Source organism: Malurus melanocephalus, unplaced genomic scaffold, assembly GCF_030028575.1.
Source record: "Malurus melanocephalus ecotype Western Australia unplaced genomic scaffold, MMel_1.1 scaffold_77, whole genome shotgun sequence".
NCBI classification, from domain to species: Eukaryota; Metazoa; Chordata; class Aves; order Passeriformes; family Maluridae; genus Malurus; species Malurus melanocephalus.
Window position 1 is genome coordinate 1,451,090 of NW_026623309.1, and position 17,823 is coordinate 1,468,912.

The 17,823-nt window shown below is 39.8% G+C and overlaps 1 protein-coding gene across 3 annotated transcripts in view; it reads right to left on the bottom strand.

The window, feature by feature from the left end:
- The window catches only part of MRTFB (myocardin related transcription factor B), a 66,294-nt gene that overhangs the window by 34,528 nt on the left and 13,943 nt on the right, over positions 1 to 17,823 (bottom strand). For 2 of the 3 annotated variants that reach the window (XM_057367303.1, XM_057367301.1), the window contains exon 3: positions 16,426 to 16,599. In XM_057367303.1, coding sequence (XP_057223286.1) covers positions 16,426 to 16,579 — 154 coding nt within the window. In that variant the 5' untranslated portion in view covers positions 16,580 to 16,599. Of the gene's footprint in view, positions 1 to 6,628; positions 6,912 to 16,425; positions 16,600 to 17,823 lie in introns of those variants that run through there. The other variant, XM_057367302.1, reaches the window with a different exon arrangement.

Consider the following 17,823-nt stretch of genomic DNA (forward strand, 5'->3'; position numbering starts at 1 on the left):
TGTCCTGCAATTGTGGCCCAGCCTCACAGGGCAGGAGTTCCAGAACCGCAAAACCTGAGTCCMGASTTCTCTCTGTGCATCCTGCARCCCTTACCCTGCAYCCCAAACCCCTGGCTGCTCACACTMAGAAGTTTAGGTTTTCTAAACACTCTAACTTTACACTGGGTATATCTTCCAGGGATGGGTTTTGCTTTCTCCTGAGTTGTGATTATTCCTATAACTCTGCTCTATAATGAGGTATTGTACTCTATTGATAAAAAAAATGGTTAATCTTTCTCACTAGTATTTGTTCTGTGAATTTAAAAACATAAAGAAAAGTAGTAAGTATGTTTCATATAGTAAGTAAAAGAGCAAGGTGCATAGTTCAGGGAGGTTATGGAATATGGTAGTTTGCATATGGCATTACACATTTCATCAGTCCAAAGTCACAAATTTGTTAATATAATGTTTGCTTCATTTATATGGCATGTCAGAGGAGAGGAGGGAAAACCCATGAAAATAGCTACCTGTAATTTCCTGGAAGTGATTCCAAGTAAGTTGTACAGCATTTTAAAGATAAAATGCATTTAAAATTGTGGTACTCATTCCCCATAAGCCTGAAGATGGTAATACAGTACTCTCATTTTTAAAACAAAAATAATTCATCACCAATTTATCTTGTAAAAAATATCAGACATTATGTAATCACAAGTGAATATGTTATACTGGGTTCAGTCTTCAAAACTTCCATGTATGCCAGGATTTAATTTTAAAAAGAAGGGATTTTATGTAATTTAACTTGTTTTTGTTAAAAAAAATACCCTTACTTATTGTTACATAATTTTAATGTTCTTTCTTCCATTATTGTATAAGCGATTTTTCTGCTAAGCCTATATGCAAAATAATTAAGAAAAGTGAAACAKATCTTTTGCATACTCATTTTAAGCAAATATTCAGTCATACTTCCATTTCAGCTTAGAAATGTACTAAAGTATGTGAGAGGAGACTACTGAGGGCCATTTCAGATAATCTCTTCAGAATTCTGGAGGGAAGCCCTCCAAGACCTCCAGATCTCTTAAAYGATAGCACTGGTGATTTAATGCTTTTGTCTGTAGCCCGTGCTGATGTTCAGGTAAGCACTTCCAGCAGTAACAGTATCCACTGAAAGCAGAAAATGAAAACCCAGATGGCAGAGCTCCATTTAAACTCAACATTTCCAACAAACATATGAACTATAACAGTATCATTAGCTGAGAGGCTTAAATGACTAGGATATAGGACAATCTGTATTGTATCCTATTGCTATGGAATATGTTGCTTAGAAACAAGCCAGAACATACACAAGCCTCCAAACAAAYTACTGGGATGTCTGCTGGGATGAATATATATATGCATGGATATGTAAAAAGCAAAATCTATACTTTTCACAATTCTGTTTACATCTTTAAAATGAGAAAAATCATGACCTTCTCAGGTGAAAAGTGTCAATAAACTAGAGCTTATATTTCCAATTTCTGTAAAATTGCATAACTTAAGTATATTAACATTTTCTAAATCTGCAAGTATTCCTCTGCGTAGTACAGTCTTCTGATTTTTTAAAAAATAATCTGCATTTCTTCAAATACTATTAGCCAAAAAGTGTACTGTCAAGGTACTCATGAAACTTGAGTTTAAATTCTACATCTTCTATGACTTCCTTTGTGATAATTTGGAGYATATTACATTGAATGATGACTTCCAGCCAAGCCCCCTGTATTGTCCATGCTATTCCTAGGCACAGCAAACAAAATGCACACCCAAGCAGATTCTCCACACTAATTTGAAAACAGAGGAAGGTGAATTGACACCGAGCTGCCCGATTGCAGGCATGTGCATGTGAGCAATGGTATTGAGTCAAGTCAGCTCCACAGCCAGCACTGRAGTGTGCAGATGCTCAGTGGGCGAGTCCAGTGGCTCACAGCGATGCTGAAGTTGCTGCATTAGGGAGGACTCTGCATTAGAGGCTGAGGTTCACGTGTTGTGTTGGATGTGAYGGGAAAGGAGAATCCTCCGGCACAGCAGCAAAGCAGATGGTGGTTTCAGAGCGTGGTTTCATAACTCAGTAAGATCTGACACGGGATTACTSATGAAAAGCCAATGGTCTGTTCCTCCCTCCAACCCCAGCTGCTCTCGCTGCTTCCACACTGGCAGAGATGCCTCCTGTCAGGTCCATGCTCTGGGCTGGCTCAGAAGCAGCACCAGGAATTAAGTGCTCTTCAGCCATACCTGGTCACTGACCCCACTCACTTTGGGTGCCTAACTCCTAATGCCAACAAGAGAAAGAGGCTGCCAGTAAGCAAGGTAGGCCTGGATGGAAATACACCTGCTCTTGGCAGCAGCAGTCTTAATCCTAATCTTTTATAAAAACTTCAAGAAATCTTATCATTGCCATAGCAACTTTTAAAAAACCTCTTCATTAGCCACCATCATCTTCTAATTTTATACAGATTAAATACAAAATCAAATTAATACATCATGGTCTTGGTTTATTGAAATAGTTAAACGTGTTTATTATAATGGTATTACAACATATTTATTATTCATTTAAGTGCTACACTGAAGAAGAAAATTCTGTGGAATAAGTGCTGATTTACTTTTAYGACACACAATTATCCCACTGACATTAAAGAGACTGTTTATGGTAGAGTTTAGTACAGCCTCCAGGATCAGTACACGGATTTTACAGTGTTTCCTTTATTAACCAAGTAATAACATTCTATTTGCCAGCATTTTTCTCATTATCTGTGTCTCAAGAAACGTCCTGATGGACTACCACTGACAAGGGGTCATAGAAACACCTCTAAACACCAGATAACACAACTTAGGCTTTTTATAAAGAAAAAGCTCTAAACCAACCAACCCAACAAACCAACAGCAGAATCTTTATGTCAGCACAGGAGAGYAGAACAGGTCAAGAGAATCATCAATACTCAACATGCCAGCAATAGCAGGAAGTCTGTTGAATAAACAATTCTCATGCAACATGGATTTGATTGCAAAGGATGAGGGGAAGAAATCCTTCCTGACTACACCTGGTAATCTGCTACACAAACAGCATGAAGACAATTCCAGTGCACACCTGAGAAATCCACTYATTCCACCCTGTATCCTGTTTCCAGCATTTGCCAATGTCCAGTTCCTCATGAACCAGTAAACTTAAAACACAAAACAAATCCGGGAAAGAAATTATCCTTCAAGGTGAAAAGAAAATTTCCTTCCTGGCTGTTTTTTTTTAAATTTAGAGTAACCTGCAGGCAACTGGTAACTCTGAAGCTCAGATTATAACATGAAAAATATGGTGCAAACAAACTGGTACCCAACCTCCTTTTAAATCCCACCTAAGTGAGCACCAGACTGATGTGTTTCACCAGTTTAATACTGTGTCTTCAAGAGCTCTGCATGGTCATACAGCTCATCCATCTTTAAACTGACACAATTTAGGGTACAAAGCAAGACTTCCTCAACTCTCTCCACTGCTATTAGAAACCTTTCAATGTGCGGTCTGGTTATATTCCTAGTTCCTAATATATGCATTAATTGATTACACTGAATGTTCCTTAGTAACTGTATGCACATTTAAGGCTTTTTGCTTGAATTTTCCAAATGTTTTACTCACTTACTTGACAGTGCTACAAGACACTGCTGGAGGTACCATCAATGGTACAGGAATTTCTGAAAAAGCTGTTTAGTTAGCACTGTGTGGTTGGCTTCAGTAATTTTGATAAGGCAGATAAAGGAACGAACTGCTTCCACAAAAAAGGCAATATTCAACAATAACATCTGAGCTGTTTACAAGAAAGTAGGGTCATTAAGAGGATTTCCTCCCATGCTACAGGATGCTATATTGTGTATCAACAGCCTAAGCAAAGAAAAAACCCAGCTTTGCAATCTAAACTGCTAATGTCCTTAATATTAATTTGTTTAAGACAGTGTAGGGGGTTTTGTTTCCATCAAAAGTCTCTTTCCTTATAAAAAATACTGAGTAAAAAAAAAGAATTGCACCTAACTATTCTCTTAAAGTACTCATTGCTGAAATAAGCACTGTATTATCTCAGGATTTTTAGGTTTATCAAACCTGTGCAAAGTAGAKTATGAAACAAAGGACCCTTTTGAATTACTGGATCTCTACATACTTCATCTGGGTTTGCCAAAACAATTACATTTTTCATTTCTGCAGGTTTAACAATTTGCATATCACAACATTTGCACTCATGTACATTTGCATATCACAACATTTGTACTCATGGGGCAAAACCAGCCACATCATTTAAAAGAAGAAAGGAGAAGGAAATAGGAGGGAAAAGGAAAAAGAGCAGAATGGCACAAGTTATTTTAGAAGATAGTGTTGGGTAAAATAAGTTGTCCTATAATTTATGTTTTTAAAAAAGTAAAATATATTATCTGTAGTATTATTTAAGTAGGATTAAACTAACAACTGCAACTGAATATTAAAAGAAATCTATAAAATAACTGAACTAYGTATTTCATAGCATTATACACYGGAAAGGTGAAGCTGTGTTTTAGTCTCYCTACATGTAAATCAAGCAGATTTGAAGAGTTTTCAATAATTCATTCTATATAACACAAGAAAGAAGATKATTGTTTTTCTAAGCTTTAGAAGGGAGAAAGGCTGGAAGAGGASATCCTGTAGTCAATCAAACTCTCAAGAAGAGGTTCATTATTTTAATTATTACATTGCCAAACTTGGGAGAGATAAGAGGATAAGCAATATTCACTGGGGAAAAGTGAAAATGGAGAACAGGTACTAAAACACAGAAAAGGRAGCAAAGATAGTGATTATGGAAAACAATTATATCTTCTTTTATGCACTGAATAATGTAAGCTCTAAAATATTCATGAATTTTGACTGGCAGAGTGTCCCATAATTGCAGGTTTTTTGCTACTCTGACAGACCATCATTACTGTAATGTACATTCTTTCATCCACTTTCTACATAACTGACATGCTTGAAGAGGCCTGAAGATAATCATTACCGTGGTTACTCATTAGCCCACCTACACTCCCCACCATGCTGCGTTTTGCCAGGTTTCTTTCCCTTTATTTCTTGCTAGCTTACCCTAGATAGGTTCTGTTTCCCCACAGCACTGCTCACTCCTCTGCCCCTCTGAACTTCCTCGCTCTCTTTTCTTCCTGTTGTCCCCAGAGCCTCAGAAGCAGCAGGGGCAGCTTTAACTGGGCCTGTTCTGAGTTACAAAAACATCACCAAAAAGAGGCCACTGCTGGCCCTTTCTTTCAGTCACTGTCTCCCACTCAGTACTTTCCTGCCACAAAGGAAGCAGAACTGTTCTGCTCTCAGCCACTGTCACATGCAGCAACACTCAACTTCTTTCCTTTCTAATTAATAATAGACCTTTGGTATCAGTGCATTACGTAAAAATCAGTGTTTTCTCTAGCTCTAATTTAYAGCAAAGTAATGGGGTTTTAAACTGTTAGCTACTGAATTTAATAATAAATATGGGCTAACTTTTTGCCATTTAAAACATTATTAAGGTCGAAATTTTAAAATAAATTAACGAAAATCCCAAACAAATCCAGGATTTAAATTCTGAGAAAGGCAAGATCTCATGTAGAAGTCTTGCCACCACACCAAGGGAAAAATCTCTGAATCACCAGACAATCCAGAGATATCTGGAAGAAAAGCAAGGCAGAGTGCTGTAAAAGGAAAGCAGGAATACGACAAATACAATTTGTGTCTGATTGATTAAGAAGCTGGAGCTGAGCCCAGAGCCACAAGAGCGTGGTGTGTTAACTCACACCAGTATCAGAGTGCCCTGGGCAGGGCTGGCAGCCGACCCCCAGAGCTCTCTTCCTTCTCCTCCTGCACCCGGGCCAATTGGAAATCCTGCTTGCCAGGAGTAAGACAATTGCCCTGTCTCAGCAGCATTATTGACTCAGCCTAACAAAGATTACTTTAAATGAATCTTGTATAGTTCTATTTATCAGCTTTAAATGATGTTCCAAATATTCTCAGACTATTGCTATTTTACATACTAATGGCCGCACATTTCATCAATTTGATGCCCAGTCTAAATCCCATCATTTAAAAAGACAAAATGTGTTTTGAAAAGCACATATCTCAAAAACAGAATCAAATCTAATTTWAAGTATGAGGAGAGAAGGGAATCCCCAAGAAAGACAAGAGCTGAGAAAAGCACTATTRAAAATGAGGTAKCAATATGTCTAATACTAAAGRTTTGTGGGGTTTTATTTGGACATGMCATATTTAATGAGGCTTATTTCATTATATTTATTTCAACAGTGACATTTTGAAGCACTTTGTGCAATATTTACAGGACAATTTCAGAGTCCTTCATTAATTAAGCCCTAAATGATACTATGAAAATACTTACTTTACCGTTCATTTTTCTTCATACTACAACTTCTATCAAGCTATCATCATSCTTATTTTAATAGTCGCAGGTAAAATTTAAATTCCGCTTACAGAGGGTCTTTTTTAAGAAATAAAACAATACTTCATTTAATGTACAAAAACTCCTCCAGACCTACAGCATCACGCCACACATGCTGGTGAACTGAATGTGCCCAGGACTTCTGCATTTTCTGTCCCCCAACCAGCCAAGTGACTGACCTTCCTTGAGACTTTTCTGGCTGTTCACCTCAAGGCATTCCTTCTCCTTCACCGGCTTAAGATCTCCCGTCGGTAAAATCTCGGCGAAGCCCTGCTGCTGTTTCTTGGAGCTATCGATCATGGTGAGGATCCTTCAGAAGGGCAGCATCCAGCACAGAAGGAGCCCCGGCGGCGGTGGCCGGCGATGCAGCGCTCTCGGCTGCGGTGTCCTACGGCAGCAGCCCCCGCGCCGCGCCGCCCATGGCGCTGCCCTGCCCGCTCCGCTCCGAGCCYGCAGCCGCTCTCACGGCGGCCACGGAGCATGGCAAGCACAACTCACAAACCCCACCTCTCTTCCCAGACAGCCACTCCCCCTGTGCCTTCAGTTACGCTCGCTTCCTCTGCACATTGGTGTTTCAACATGCAGCTCGGTGGTCAATCATCTGACAAAGAATGAGTCAAGCGGTTAAAAATAAATCCAGCAGTTGCTGGAGCAGCATTCGCTGATACTTAAGACAAACTACTGCTGAGGGCTCTCTCCCTTTCCCCCCTTCCTTCTCCCTGCCCCCACTCCTCGGAACACTGCTGCAGGCAGCAGAAATACTTCATCTTTGCCTGACCGGCACATTCATTACTCATTAAGTTTCACCAGTAAACAAAGCTGCACAGTGGCATTTATAAAAGTTATGTTAAGGAACCTTCCCACCCACCCCAACCCTAGGTCTGGTTGCAGAGACATTTATCTAGCAGAGAATCACTGGGAAAACCAGTGATTATTTCCATGCAGTATAAGAGATTCTGTTCCCTGTTGTAAATATCTAAGCCCCGAGTATTTAATTATTTTCCTTTTTGCATTAGTTACACATCTCATTATTCCCAGCAGTTTCAAGAGTATTTCCTCCCACAGCTTCTGATCTGCCATTCTCTGCAGCATATCCCATTTATCTTACATGAGTCATCAACTTCAGTGTCAACCTGGAAGATTTCAGGGAAATGGATCCCCTCAAATTATCTGGCATTGGCCATGAGGGAACAGCAGACAAGTCTGCATTTAATTTCCTGTACTCAGAGAAAATAAACTATACATAAAGTTAAGTAGTCACTACATGTCAACTAGTAAMTCTGGCAGGTGTATTTTCCCTTCCCTTTGGCCTAGAAATGCTGTAATTGCATACATTTCCCACACCTCTGCTTCATATTTAAAATCTTTCAGCCTGAAATTATAAGGATACCTCCAYTAGAAAAACTGTTTCACTTCCATAGAATCAGAGTTGAAAATATCTACATATAATCACAAACACCAAATACAGAATTTTTAAAAGTGGAAACTAGGAAAAAACCTAATCTTTCCTCTTTGGATCTTTSTACAAGACAATCACTCAGCAGTGACTCTTCACCTTGACAGTGCACTCCCAGGGCAACTGATACCACGGGGTGTGAAGCTGCCTGGCCCAGCCAGCAGATTTGGAATCCTCTCCGTTTCCCTAYTGCTGGGAGAAGGGAGACCTAGATCTCAGAACTGCACACTCCAAAGAGGCGTGAGCTCACCAGGCTTTATCAACTTCTTGACATGTAACGAGTTGACAATACAGGCAAAAAACTCTTTGCAGCATGAATGATTTGAGGCCACTCTCCCAGCCTAAGAATCAGTTGTTTGCACATCATTTGTACAAAAATTATCAGCTTTAATTATGTTTTGCTTAAAAACAAGCTCCAGACTGCTCCAATACATTTGATTGTGCAGTGATTTTTACTGAACAGAAGAAAAAAAATTACTATGGAAAAGCTCCTTCATAAATCAACTTCCTCACTGCCTGCAGATGAACACTTAACTATGCATAAGAAACAAAATCACTGTTGAGAAACTCCACACATTCAGAAAATAAAAACTCAGGCAAGCAGAATACAAACACATTCTGCTTAAACTTAAACATATATTAAACTCTGACAAAGTCAATAAACAGAATCTTACACACTTAGAGATATAACACATTATAATCACATTTTTCTTGTACCAAGAGAGAAGTTAACAGTTTGGATGGATAAATTATATTCTAACAGTGTAACAATATATAACAGGAGAAATTGTTTTATGGGAAGGGTACAATGCACTTCACACACTCTGAACTGATTTCACAATGATTCAGAAAACAGAGTATTTTGGAATTTAAAATTCCATGCTTTAATGAGGAAGTATGTAATTAAAGAACCCAGAGTAAGACACTTTCTTTCAAACATATTTCTGAAAGAATTTCTATCCATTCCTATCTGTTTCTAGTGCTCTCTATAAATGGAGAGTGCCCAGTGCTCAGGTGAATSCTGATCACAGTAACAGCAGCTGGGTGAAGCAGTTCAAGCCTGCAGGAGCATTTCTCTTACTCAAAAAGATGAGTTGAGCCAGGAATTTGTGCTGTYCACTCCTCCTCCTTTCCAAGAGTACCCAACCCCCAGCAGATCAATGTGCTTRTGCTTCAGCCACTTGGAGTTACGCCTAATATTTTGCTTCAAGTTCACCTCTTAGTTCAATACAAGCTTAACATGGAAATTAATACTTTCAAAGGCCTTTAAGAAGCCTGATCAAAATGTCAACAGTAATTTGCAAAAACCTTTAGAAAGAAAAGCAGAGAATCAGAGAATTTATGGAAATTAAGAATGAGGAAATTCTTGTACAGACTACGAGAGATGAAGGGTCAAAATGATGTTGTTTATTTTTCATGTACCAAATACTTCCATTGCCAATAAATGCTATATAATATTGAATATTGGGTGGGGGCAGACATCACAGATAGACAAAGAAAAGAAGCCTTTGAAGAGGAAAATAGTTCTGGTTGAGATTCAGTTAACTGTGAATATTAAGAATGTCTGGATAWTGTGTTCAGGGAAAAGTTTCTCTTAAATCCTTGCATGAASAGTAACATTTATCTCCATATCGTGRAAAAGTTCCTATTTCAACAACCMCTTGTTTACCCAGCARTCTTGAATATACACTAATCCAAGCTCAATTGCTAACTTGGTTATACTGGTTACTTGAGTGAACTATGATTTAGTTATTGTATTTTTAGTGAAAAGGCTTCACAGAAAAACTAATCATCAGCTCAGTATGTCTGTTGGAAATGTTGAAAACTCTGAAACAGTTTCACAGGCACCCCGGGGCATCTTATAACTCGCAGCTCCACAGTATTGCAACATGGGAAAAGTGCCTGTTCATATGATGGATTTTGTCAACATTCCTAAGAACTGTACTGGAAGGAACAAACACTGTTAGCATAGTATTCCAGTACAAAATTCACCTGCTGACTACCAATAACCAGGTGTTCAAAGGTGCCATGAGCAGGTCCCCAGTTACAAACAGCATCAGTGTGTCAAAACCAGAAGGTGAAGTAGAAGATATACAACAAGCTCTTRGTTTTGATGAAAATGCAAATTATAACGGATTTAGTTATCTTCAGAGGGCAAAAGTACCTCTCATTTGAATTTCAATTTAAGTTGAAGATATTGCATAAGAGTGGGTGAAATGAAGAAAAAAGGCCTCAAAATGGAACAYCTCTGTCAGTTCCATAAACCAGAATCCAGTAAGGTCTCATTTAACAGCAAAGTATGGTGCAAGTCTTCCATAAATGTTTGCTTTACATCTAAGGTCATCAGTGTTTGTTCCTTCCATTCTTCTACAACACGGGATTTCCAAGTGTTCTGCCAACCTTCAGCCTRCAGAAAAAGTGTTATTTAAAAAGTGGAAGTGTCTAGTAGACATTAACCAAAATCCCAAAGTCCAGGAGGAAGCAAGGCAGCCCCACAGCACCTCCCCAGTGCCTGCTTGCCAGCCACTCACAGACCCTTTATCTTGGTGACATCACTGACTGGGAGCCACTTCACAACCTCATTACACATCAAGTAACGAAGCCTAACAGTACATTCCAACCCTTCACATCATCTGGAACTCATTCCTTTGCAATCCCATCAAAAAGAGAAACAAAAGCAAACCAAACCTCCTCAGGTATTTAAACTCTTTCATTAACACAAAAACATTTTCAAAAGCCTAATTACTCAAATATCTGTTTCGCCTCGGTTTTACATACACCTTGATGAATATCTTGGTGCTTTAGATTATGTTCAGATAATCTAGTTCTTGATCATGGTGTAATAATTTCTTCACATAGGAAAACAGTGCTCTGAGTAAACAAACTAAAGCATTAGTTTACATAACCCCTATTATCATTTATTCTATTACTTCTATACGCACAAAGAATGTTACTTCAAATTGTTAATTAAGGGKTTTTGTTTTTTGGGGGAGGGTTCTGTTCTGCCTGTATTGTCTACCACTGTGGCAACAAAGACCCAAAAAACAAAATAATGGTCACTACCTCAGTCACTCTTCCCAGAAAAATACCAAACACTTACAGTGATGTCAAATTTTTAAGTCTGCRTGTTCTACTTCTCTTCTCCCACTAAAACCCACACAAATTCCTTTTAAGGAAGGACATATGTTGGCAGTGTTCACTGCTTAAATGAAAACTACCCTCCATTTGGTCTTGCCCATATACACATCTAAATTAATAAATATTTTTAAAGTGTGTATATAAAGTACATAAAACCACGTATTTTTGAATACGTTGAAATATACAGATCTATGTTTAACTGCATACATATAAATCCTTTAGAGGACAACATTAAGTCATCCACTGTAGGATTTGCAAAAGGTCCATATAATAAGTGCTGCCCACCAATTACTAGTTCTGTTTGCTCCATGTCACCTTCTTATAGTGGCTCTGTTACAAGCTGACACTTCAATGATAACATTTGCAATTGGGATTTAGTTCTAACAATTTAAAACAATTATACAATGGAATTTAAAATTAACATTCTTTTCTAGCTGTGCATTTAGTTATGCACAAGGAATTTCAAGAAAAAAGGTCAGAATAAGACAGTTTGATCAAGTGATCTCTTTAAAGGAAAACATGCTTTCTGTATCTCCTGTAATCACTCAAATGCCAAGCCCTCAAACAGGATTTCATATATACCAGATGCCTTGAGTTGAGTCAGTCACAGGTCATGTCTCCCGTGTTAATCTCTTCACAATAAGCAGATAATTAAAAAAAATAATATCTATAAATCAAACTAAAATGATGGAATGTTTGTTTAGAAGTTTACCAAATGGAATGACCCTGCTGGAATTCTTTCATGTAGCCTGTGAAAATGTCAGAATATATTCCATTTAAGAGGTCACAGTCCCTAGAGATCTCTGAGTTTTGGCTTGTGTGTCTTTTCACATGCTTTAATATTTGAAAATTGTTCCTTGTAGACACTGACTGATGGCCTGGGAATGCTAGGATTGTGGGAACTGGCAGTACCAATGACAAAGACAGACTTACTGGGAAATCAGTACCTACTCAGTTTGCGCTCTCATCTCGGAACAGATAGGACGACATTCAAATATTTACAGGGAGACCAAAGGGCATTTGTTTTTTCTACTGACATGTTAAAAAACCAAACAAACCCTCAAAAACAAACCCTCCAAAAAACCAGAGCACTCCAAAAAGCCTCAAAGCATAGAGACAAATATATATTAATTAAAATACACTGTGTCTTCTTACCAAAGATTATTTAGTAGAATAATTGCATTGGATACTCCATAGATTATTAAATTTTTAATGGAAAGACAAATCCCAGAATCACTGAGGGTGGCAGCAGCCTTTGGAGATCACCTGGCCCAAGCCCTGCTGGAGCAGGGTCAGCTGGAACAGGCTGCCCAGGACAGTGCCCAGGCTGATTTTTAGTATCTCCATGGGTGGAGATTCCACAACCTCTCTGGGCAACAACTATACCATACACACATTTTTTTATGCATTACACTTCATATGCACACACACACACATTTCTACTGTAAACTCACAGAAACTGTATTTTATTATCTAGCCTTCCTTTGAGGTCTGGTTTTGTGGGGGATTTTTATGTTTGGTTTGCTGATGTTGTASGGGGCTGGTGCTGTTAATCAGAATATTTGTACGCTATTTTCCAGGTCTCATTGCTTTCAGCTTAGTGAATATGAAATTGCTGAATTGAAGATGACATTTTCAATTATTTTCAGTGCCAAGTTATTACTTTAATCAGAACTAAGTATTCCATTTGTTGTTCTCTWGTCTTTCCACTAGTTATCTTTCTACACTGTCTCTCGCAGCTCTCTCAAGAAAATAAATTTTAAGCACAGTGAACTACCTTATATCATTGCAAGAGGGAAAAAACCATCTAATCACTGATCTTAGAAGAGTGGAGAAAAACTTACTGTACACAGATGCAAGGAGAATATCCCAAATCTCACCTGTTTCCCTAATATCAAATTTGCAGTTCAAATCTATGAACTGCACTGAGGATTAAGAATTTGCTCAGAAGCCATAAARCTATGCCAAGAATGCTTGTTACCAGTGCTACATACTGAGGGAGTGGAAGATAAGAGATAGCAGGCAAACTAATATACCACAAYTCTTTCAGATGCCAGAAAAATTCCCTTGGATCATCAAATTTATTTAAGTAATACCATTAGGTTAAGTGTGATGTGGATTTCATTCAGTTATTTTAAGAACTGTGTCTCCCAGCTGACTCCACTGGTCCCTTAGGAGGACTCAATATGCACCATTTGGAGTATTTGTTTTTGTTTTGGTTTGTGTTGGGGTTTTTGTGTGTGTGTGTGTGTGTGTGTGTGAGTTCCATCTTCCCCTGAATGCCCCACAGTTCTCCACAAGCTCTCCAGCCCCAAAGGAAGCTGCAATTCTCACCTGACCTTTGGTGCTGCAGGGTCTCTGCTCCTGAGTGTCCCTGTTCTTACGCAGCCAGAGGCACCGCTTGCTTTGGGCTGATTTCTTCTAATTGAGATTTTACCAACCTTGCTTTTACTTTAAGGTGTTCACTGTCCCAAGGCTTTTTTCCTACAAAACATCCAAGACTCTTGATTCTTTTCTCMATTACACAATTCTGCTGGAGAACAGCAGCTGCCAGCCACGGGAGGCACAGCCCCACCTTCTCTACCCTCCTCCAGTTCACCAGTYCATGATGTGCAACCCCAAACAGAAGCAGAAGCGCTCCTGTTCCTGTGCTGGCTCTGAGTTTGGAGGAGCAGACACCTCACAGCCCCCACTGCTGGAACAGAACTGCTTCTCCTCACCATGTGGAGGGCAGGGAACAGGMACACTCCCCATCTGACAGGATTCAAGGCCAAGATGCAGAGCTGGAGACGTCTGAGTGCTGAAGGGCAGTCAATGGCCCGGACAGGAGCCAGCCACTTACCCACCCATGCTACAAGAGTATAAGCAGGCTCCATCTATGGATGACAACTGCACAACTTACACATCTCTTTTTCTGAAATTAATTGCCACTGTCACAAGAAGATTTTGGCACAATTGGATAGTCAAGGAAGCCATGGCAGAGCCAAGAGAGTTTGTTGCAAAACACAAGCTAGGAGCTTTCCATTTTACATGTACSTTGAAATAATGGTTGCATGGCTCCTCACACCCAAATCTTCACACCTCCCTCTACCATCCAAAGTGGCATGCTCACCAATTCTGGAAAAGCTCTGGTCATGTACTGCAAAAAGCTCTGGTCATGCACTGCTTCCTTTTTCTGATGGTATCTACATATGCAATCTCTTCCTATCATTTGGCTCTGAAACAGCAGGTTGGAAAGCTGCAGGCAGCATCATTCCCATCCACCCTCCTGCTGTCAGCAGCAGACAGCCTATCCTTCCCTCCCTTGCCACCTCCCAGCTCTCAGACAGAAGCTCGTGAAACTGTGSTACAGTGTGTGGGCAGCACATTGTTCTGACTGGTACTTGGGCCKTGCCACGCTGCTGCTCTTGTCATCCTTCCTCCACTGCAGTCCAACTCAACACCCAGTCATCTGTCTTCTCCCTCGTGCTTCCAAAGAGCCTCATCTGTGTCACTTTTCCCCCAAGCTGTCCTTCCTAAAGACACAGCATCTTGCCTAAAAAGCACAAACACTGGACCCAACCTGGCATCCTTCAGGCAGGGATGCAAACCCAGAGCTTGTTTACCAAAATCCATGTATGTGAGCAGCCCCACTGCTCTTGACAGGGACTGTACACCCGTGGTTGTCATGAGACTGCCAGAATCACAGACACGTCTTCGTCATCACTCAGGAGGTGACAAGTGTGATAAGCCCAACCAATGAAATKGTAACTTTTGCTGCCTTTTAGCAAGTGGAACAAGAGTTGGCCTCCAGAGACCAGGCACAGTAAAACACCACAATACACAGGGCACAGGTTTACATGATGAATACACTGAATACACTGCCTAATTATCCAGAAATATTCAGACTAATGAGAACCTGAAATTAGTTTCATTAGTAATCAGTATTGCCCACAACCATTAACTTGAAAACAGTTCAAATTAAATAAGAGAACCTTAAGACTGTGACAGTACAGGAGACCAACATATAAYACCCACCTTCCAAAAGTATCCATTTGTCTTTACTCAGGGCATAAATACCTGCACGTAGTAAGTGACTGGAAAAGCTTAAGCTCCTAATGCACTCCAACTGTTTTGTTATTGATCCTCTGCTGGAAGTTAAAACCTCTTCGACAGAGTTGGCACAGCATATAAATGCTCCTTTGTAAACTCAGGGGACAATAATTCCACTGGAGCTTAAGCTAACCATGAGAATTTGCAGCAAACCCACTGAGCTCTGCCCACCCAAACTCTTAGGCCTGCTTTGCTCTGTGCCTGGGATGCCTGAGCAGAGGGCAAAGGAGAGGAGGAAAATGTGAAAAAGGAGAAGGTAATAACATCTCCAGTGACTGCTGGCTCACCAGGCACGCTGTGATTACCTCCATGGTAAACAAAACCAAACCAGAGCAGAAGCCTCCCACCCTTGCAGTGACATTGGAAAAGCTGGAAATACCGTTTCTGTACTAACTTGTGCAAGTCAGCTTAACAACACTGTGCAGAACAACACTAGAACAGTTCAGCCTTCTAATGGACTACTGCCAAAAGACTCTTTCAAGTAAACAAAAGGTTTAAAGGATCACTACCAAAGCTCACAGTAAGCATAATGCTTCCTGCATAAAAATATCCAACCGAAAAAAATCCTTTAACATTTCAGAATTTTTTAAGTGCCACTGTATTTCTGTTTACTGCAATCCCTTATACCTATAGAAAGCAGTGACATGCTAAAACACTCTTGGTGATACCCAGATTTTAGACATTTTTTAAACACAAAGACCAAATATTAAAACTACTTTTAATTTGAATCCATCGAGGTCAAAGTTTACTTCTACAAATTTTCTTCTGACTTTCATAATTTCTACCAAAAAACCAAATTAACCAAATTTATTAAATCTGAACTTATAGCTGAGCAATAGTTTGGTTGCTCTGGAGGTTTGACATGACACAGATACCCACATCATCCATTTTGGTTTTACAGGAACTTAAGAAAAAACAAATTTTTCACCAGTACAGTAATATTGAATTAAACTTTCTAGGATAGAATGTGAAATGTTAATTACATATTATTTTTGCAGAGAAAAAAAACTGTTTTTGAAAACTACCCCTTTTTGTTTGATAATAATACAACTCTCAGAAATACTTAATCAATGCTTGTAGTATACACCAGCTGTAGTTTTTTAAGTACTTAGAGATCTACCCAGCTCCATTCTAGGCCCCAAAGCGTGCCCACTGGTGTTGTGAGAGCTGCCCTTCCAGGTGAAGTTCCCGGGACACACTTCCCAAACCCCGCAGAGCCAGTGAGTACAGCCCATCCCCGCTCCTCGCAGCGGTCCCGGGCCGCGGATCCCCCTCTCCCCGGGCACTCACCATTCTTGCGCTCGGTGAGGGGCGGCAGGCAGGGGCTGGGCTGCAGCGACAGTCCCCKCAGCTCGTGTGCCACGGCCTCGCTGTGCGGGCTGGGCGCCAGCCGCGCCGGGGGCCCGGGCTCGTCCTCGCCGTCCGCCGGCCCCGCGGGCTCCATCCTGGGCACGCCTCGGCACTCTGCGGAAACAACGGGCTCTGGGTCACACTGCGCTTCCGAAACACCGCAAAGCCTTACAGACACTGCTGTTCCTTCACATTTGGGCTTTGGTCAGTGCCTTTGCACACTTTGGAGTTATATAGACATTACCTACTCATTTCTCACTTTGCAAAAATACAGTCAGGCAATGGGTTTATAATGGGTTTATAGGCAATCTAAGAGAGAAGCAGGACGCTTTCTCCGCTCCCATTGACAGAAAATTCACCCGGCATTAACCCTCACTATGGATGTCGAGAAGCTCCCGTGTCCCACCCCATGCCCCACCCCATGCCCCCCAGCACATCCTTTTTTTCAATAGCTTACACTAGAGAATGCTGAATTCATATATTGTACTAACATACAAATTGCTTTCAATGTTTTGAAGCTCTGTACAACTCTCCTTCAGATCCCAAATCAACGTTAATATTAATACAGGACTTCACACCACCGAAGGACTGCATCAGGACTGGCTAATYCTCAATGTCTCCAGCAAGGAAGACTTTTTGCCATGAATATCTTAAAATTGATTTTATTGCACACTAGCTACTTATTGCTAAAATAYTTCCCAGAGTTGAAGAAAATTCCCAATTTACTATTTTCTTCCTTTTATAATTACTTATTCTACAGTGATACTTATTCTACAGTGAGGAGAGACAGAAGTATGAATTACTGGTACAGGTTTTTTATAAGTCACAGAACTGTCATTAAAATTTCAATAAATCAATATGGACTTCAATGAAGTCCATCCCTGGATTCTTGGAAACTTAAACAATATAAAATATTAATGATTTGGAAAGATCCATAAAAATGAATAAATTACTTATTACTGTGAGCTTTTTTGTTATTTTAAAACTATTTTTCTTAAGAAACACAACTGCTTGCCATAGTCAACCTTAAAAAATATTCTGAATATAAATACCACATGTTGGGGTGTGTATTCAAAGGTTTGTAAAACGCAATACGTGTTTCAATGATCAATCCCAAAAAATTTCAAGTGCTAACATGATATTTAAAAAATCAAGATGACAAAAAGTTATCATGACCACCAAAGAATGGCCTGCACCACAAAACAGTAGAGAATCACATTCTCAAAGTGTCAATTGGAAAATAAGAAATACAAACAAGTACTGTTTGATATATGCCTCAGTAGAAATAATCATGGGTAAGTGCATATTTTTCATTATTTTCCTTAGTTACCAACTGGT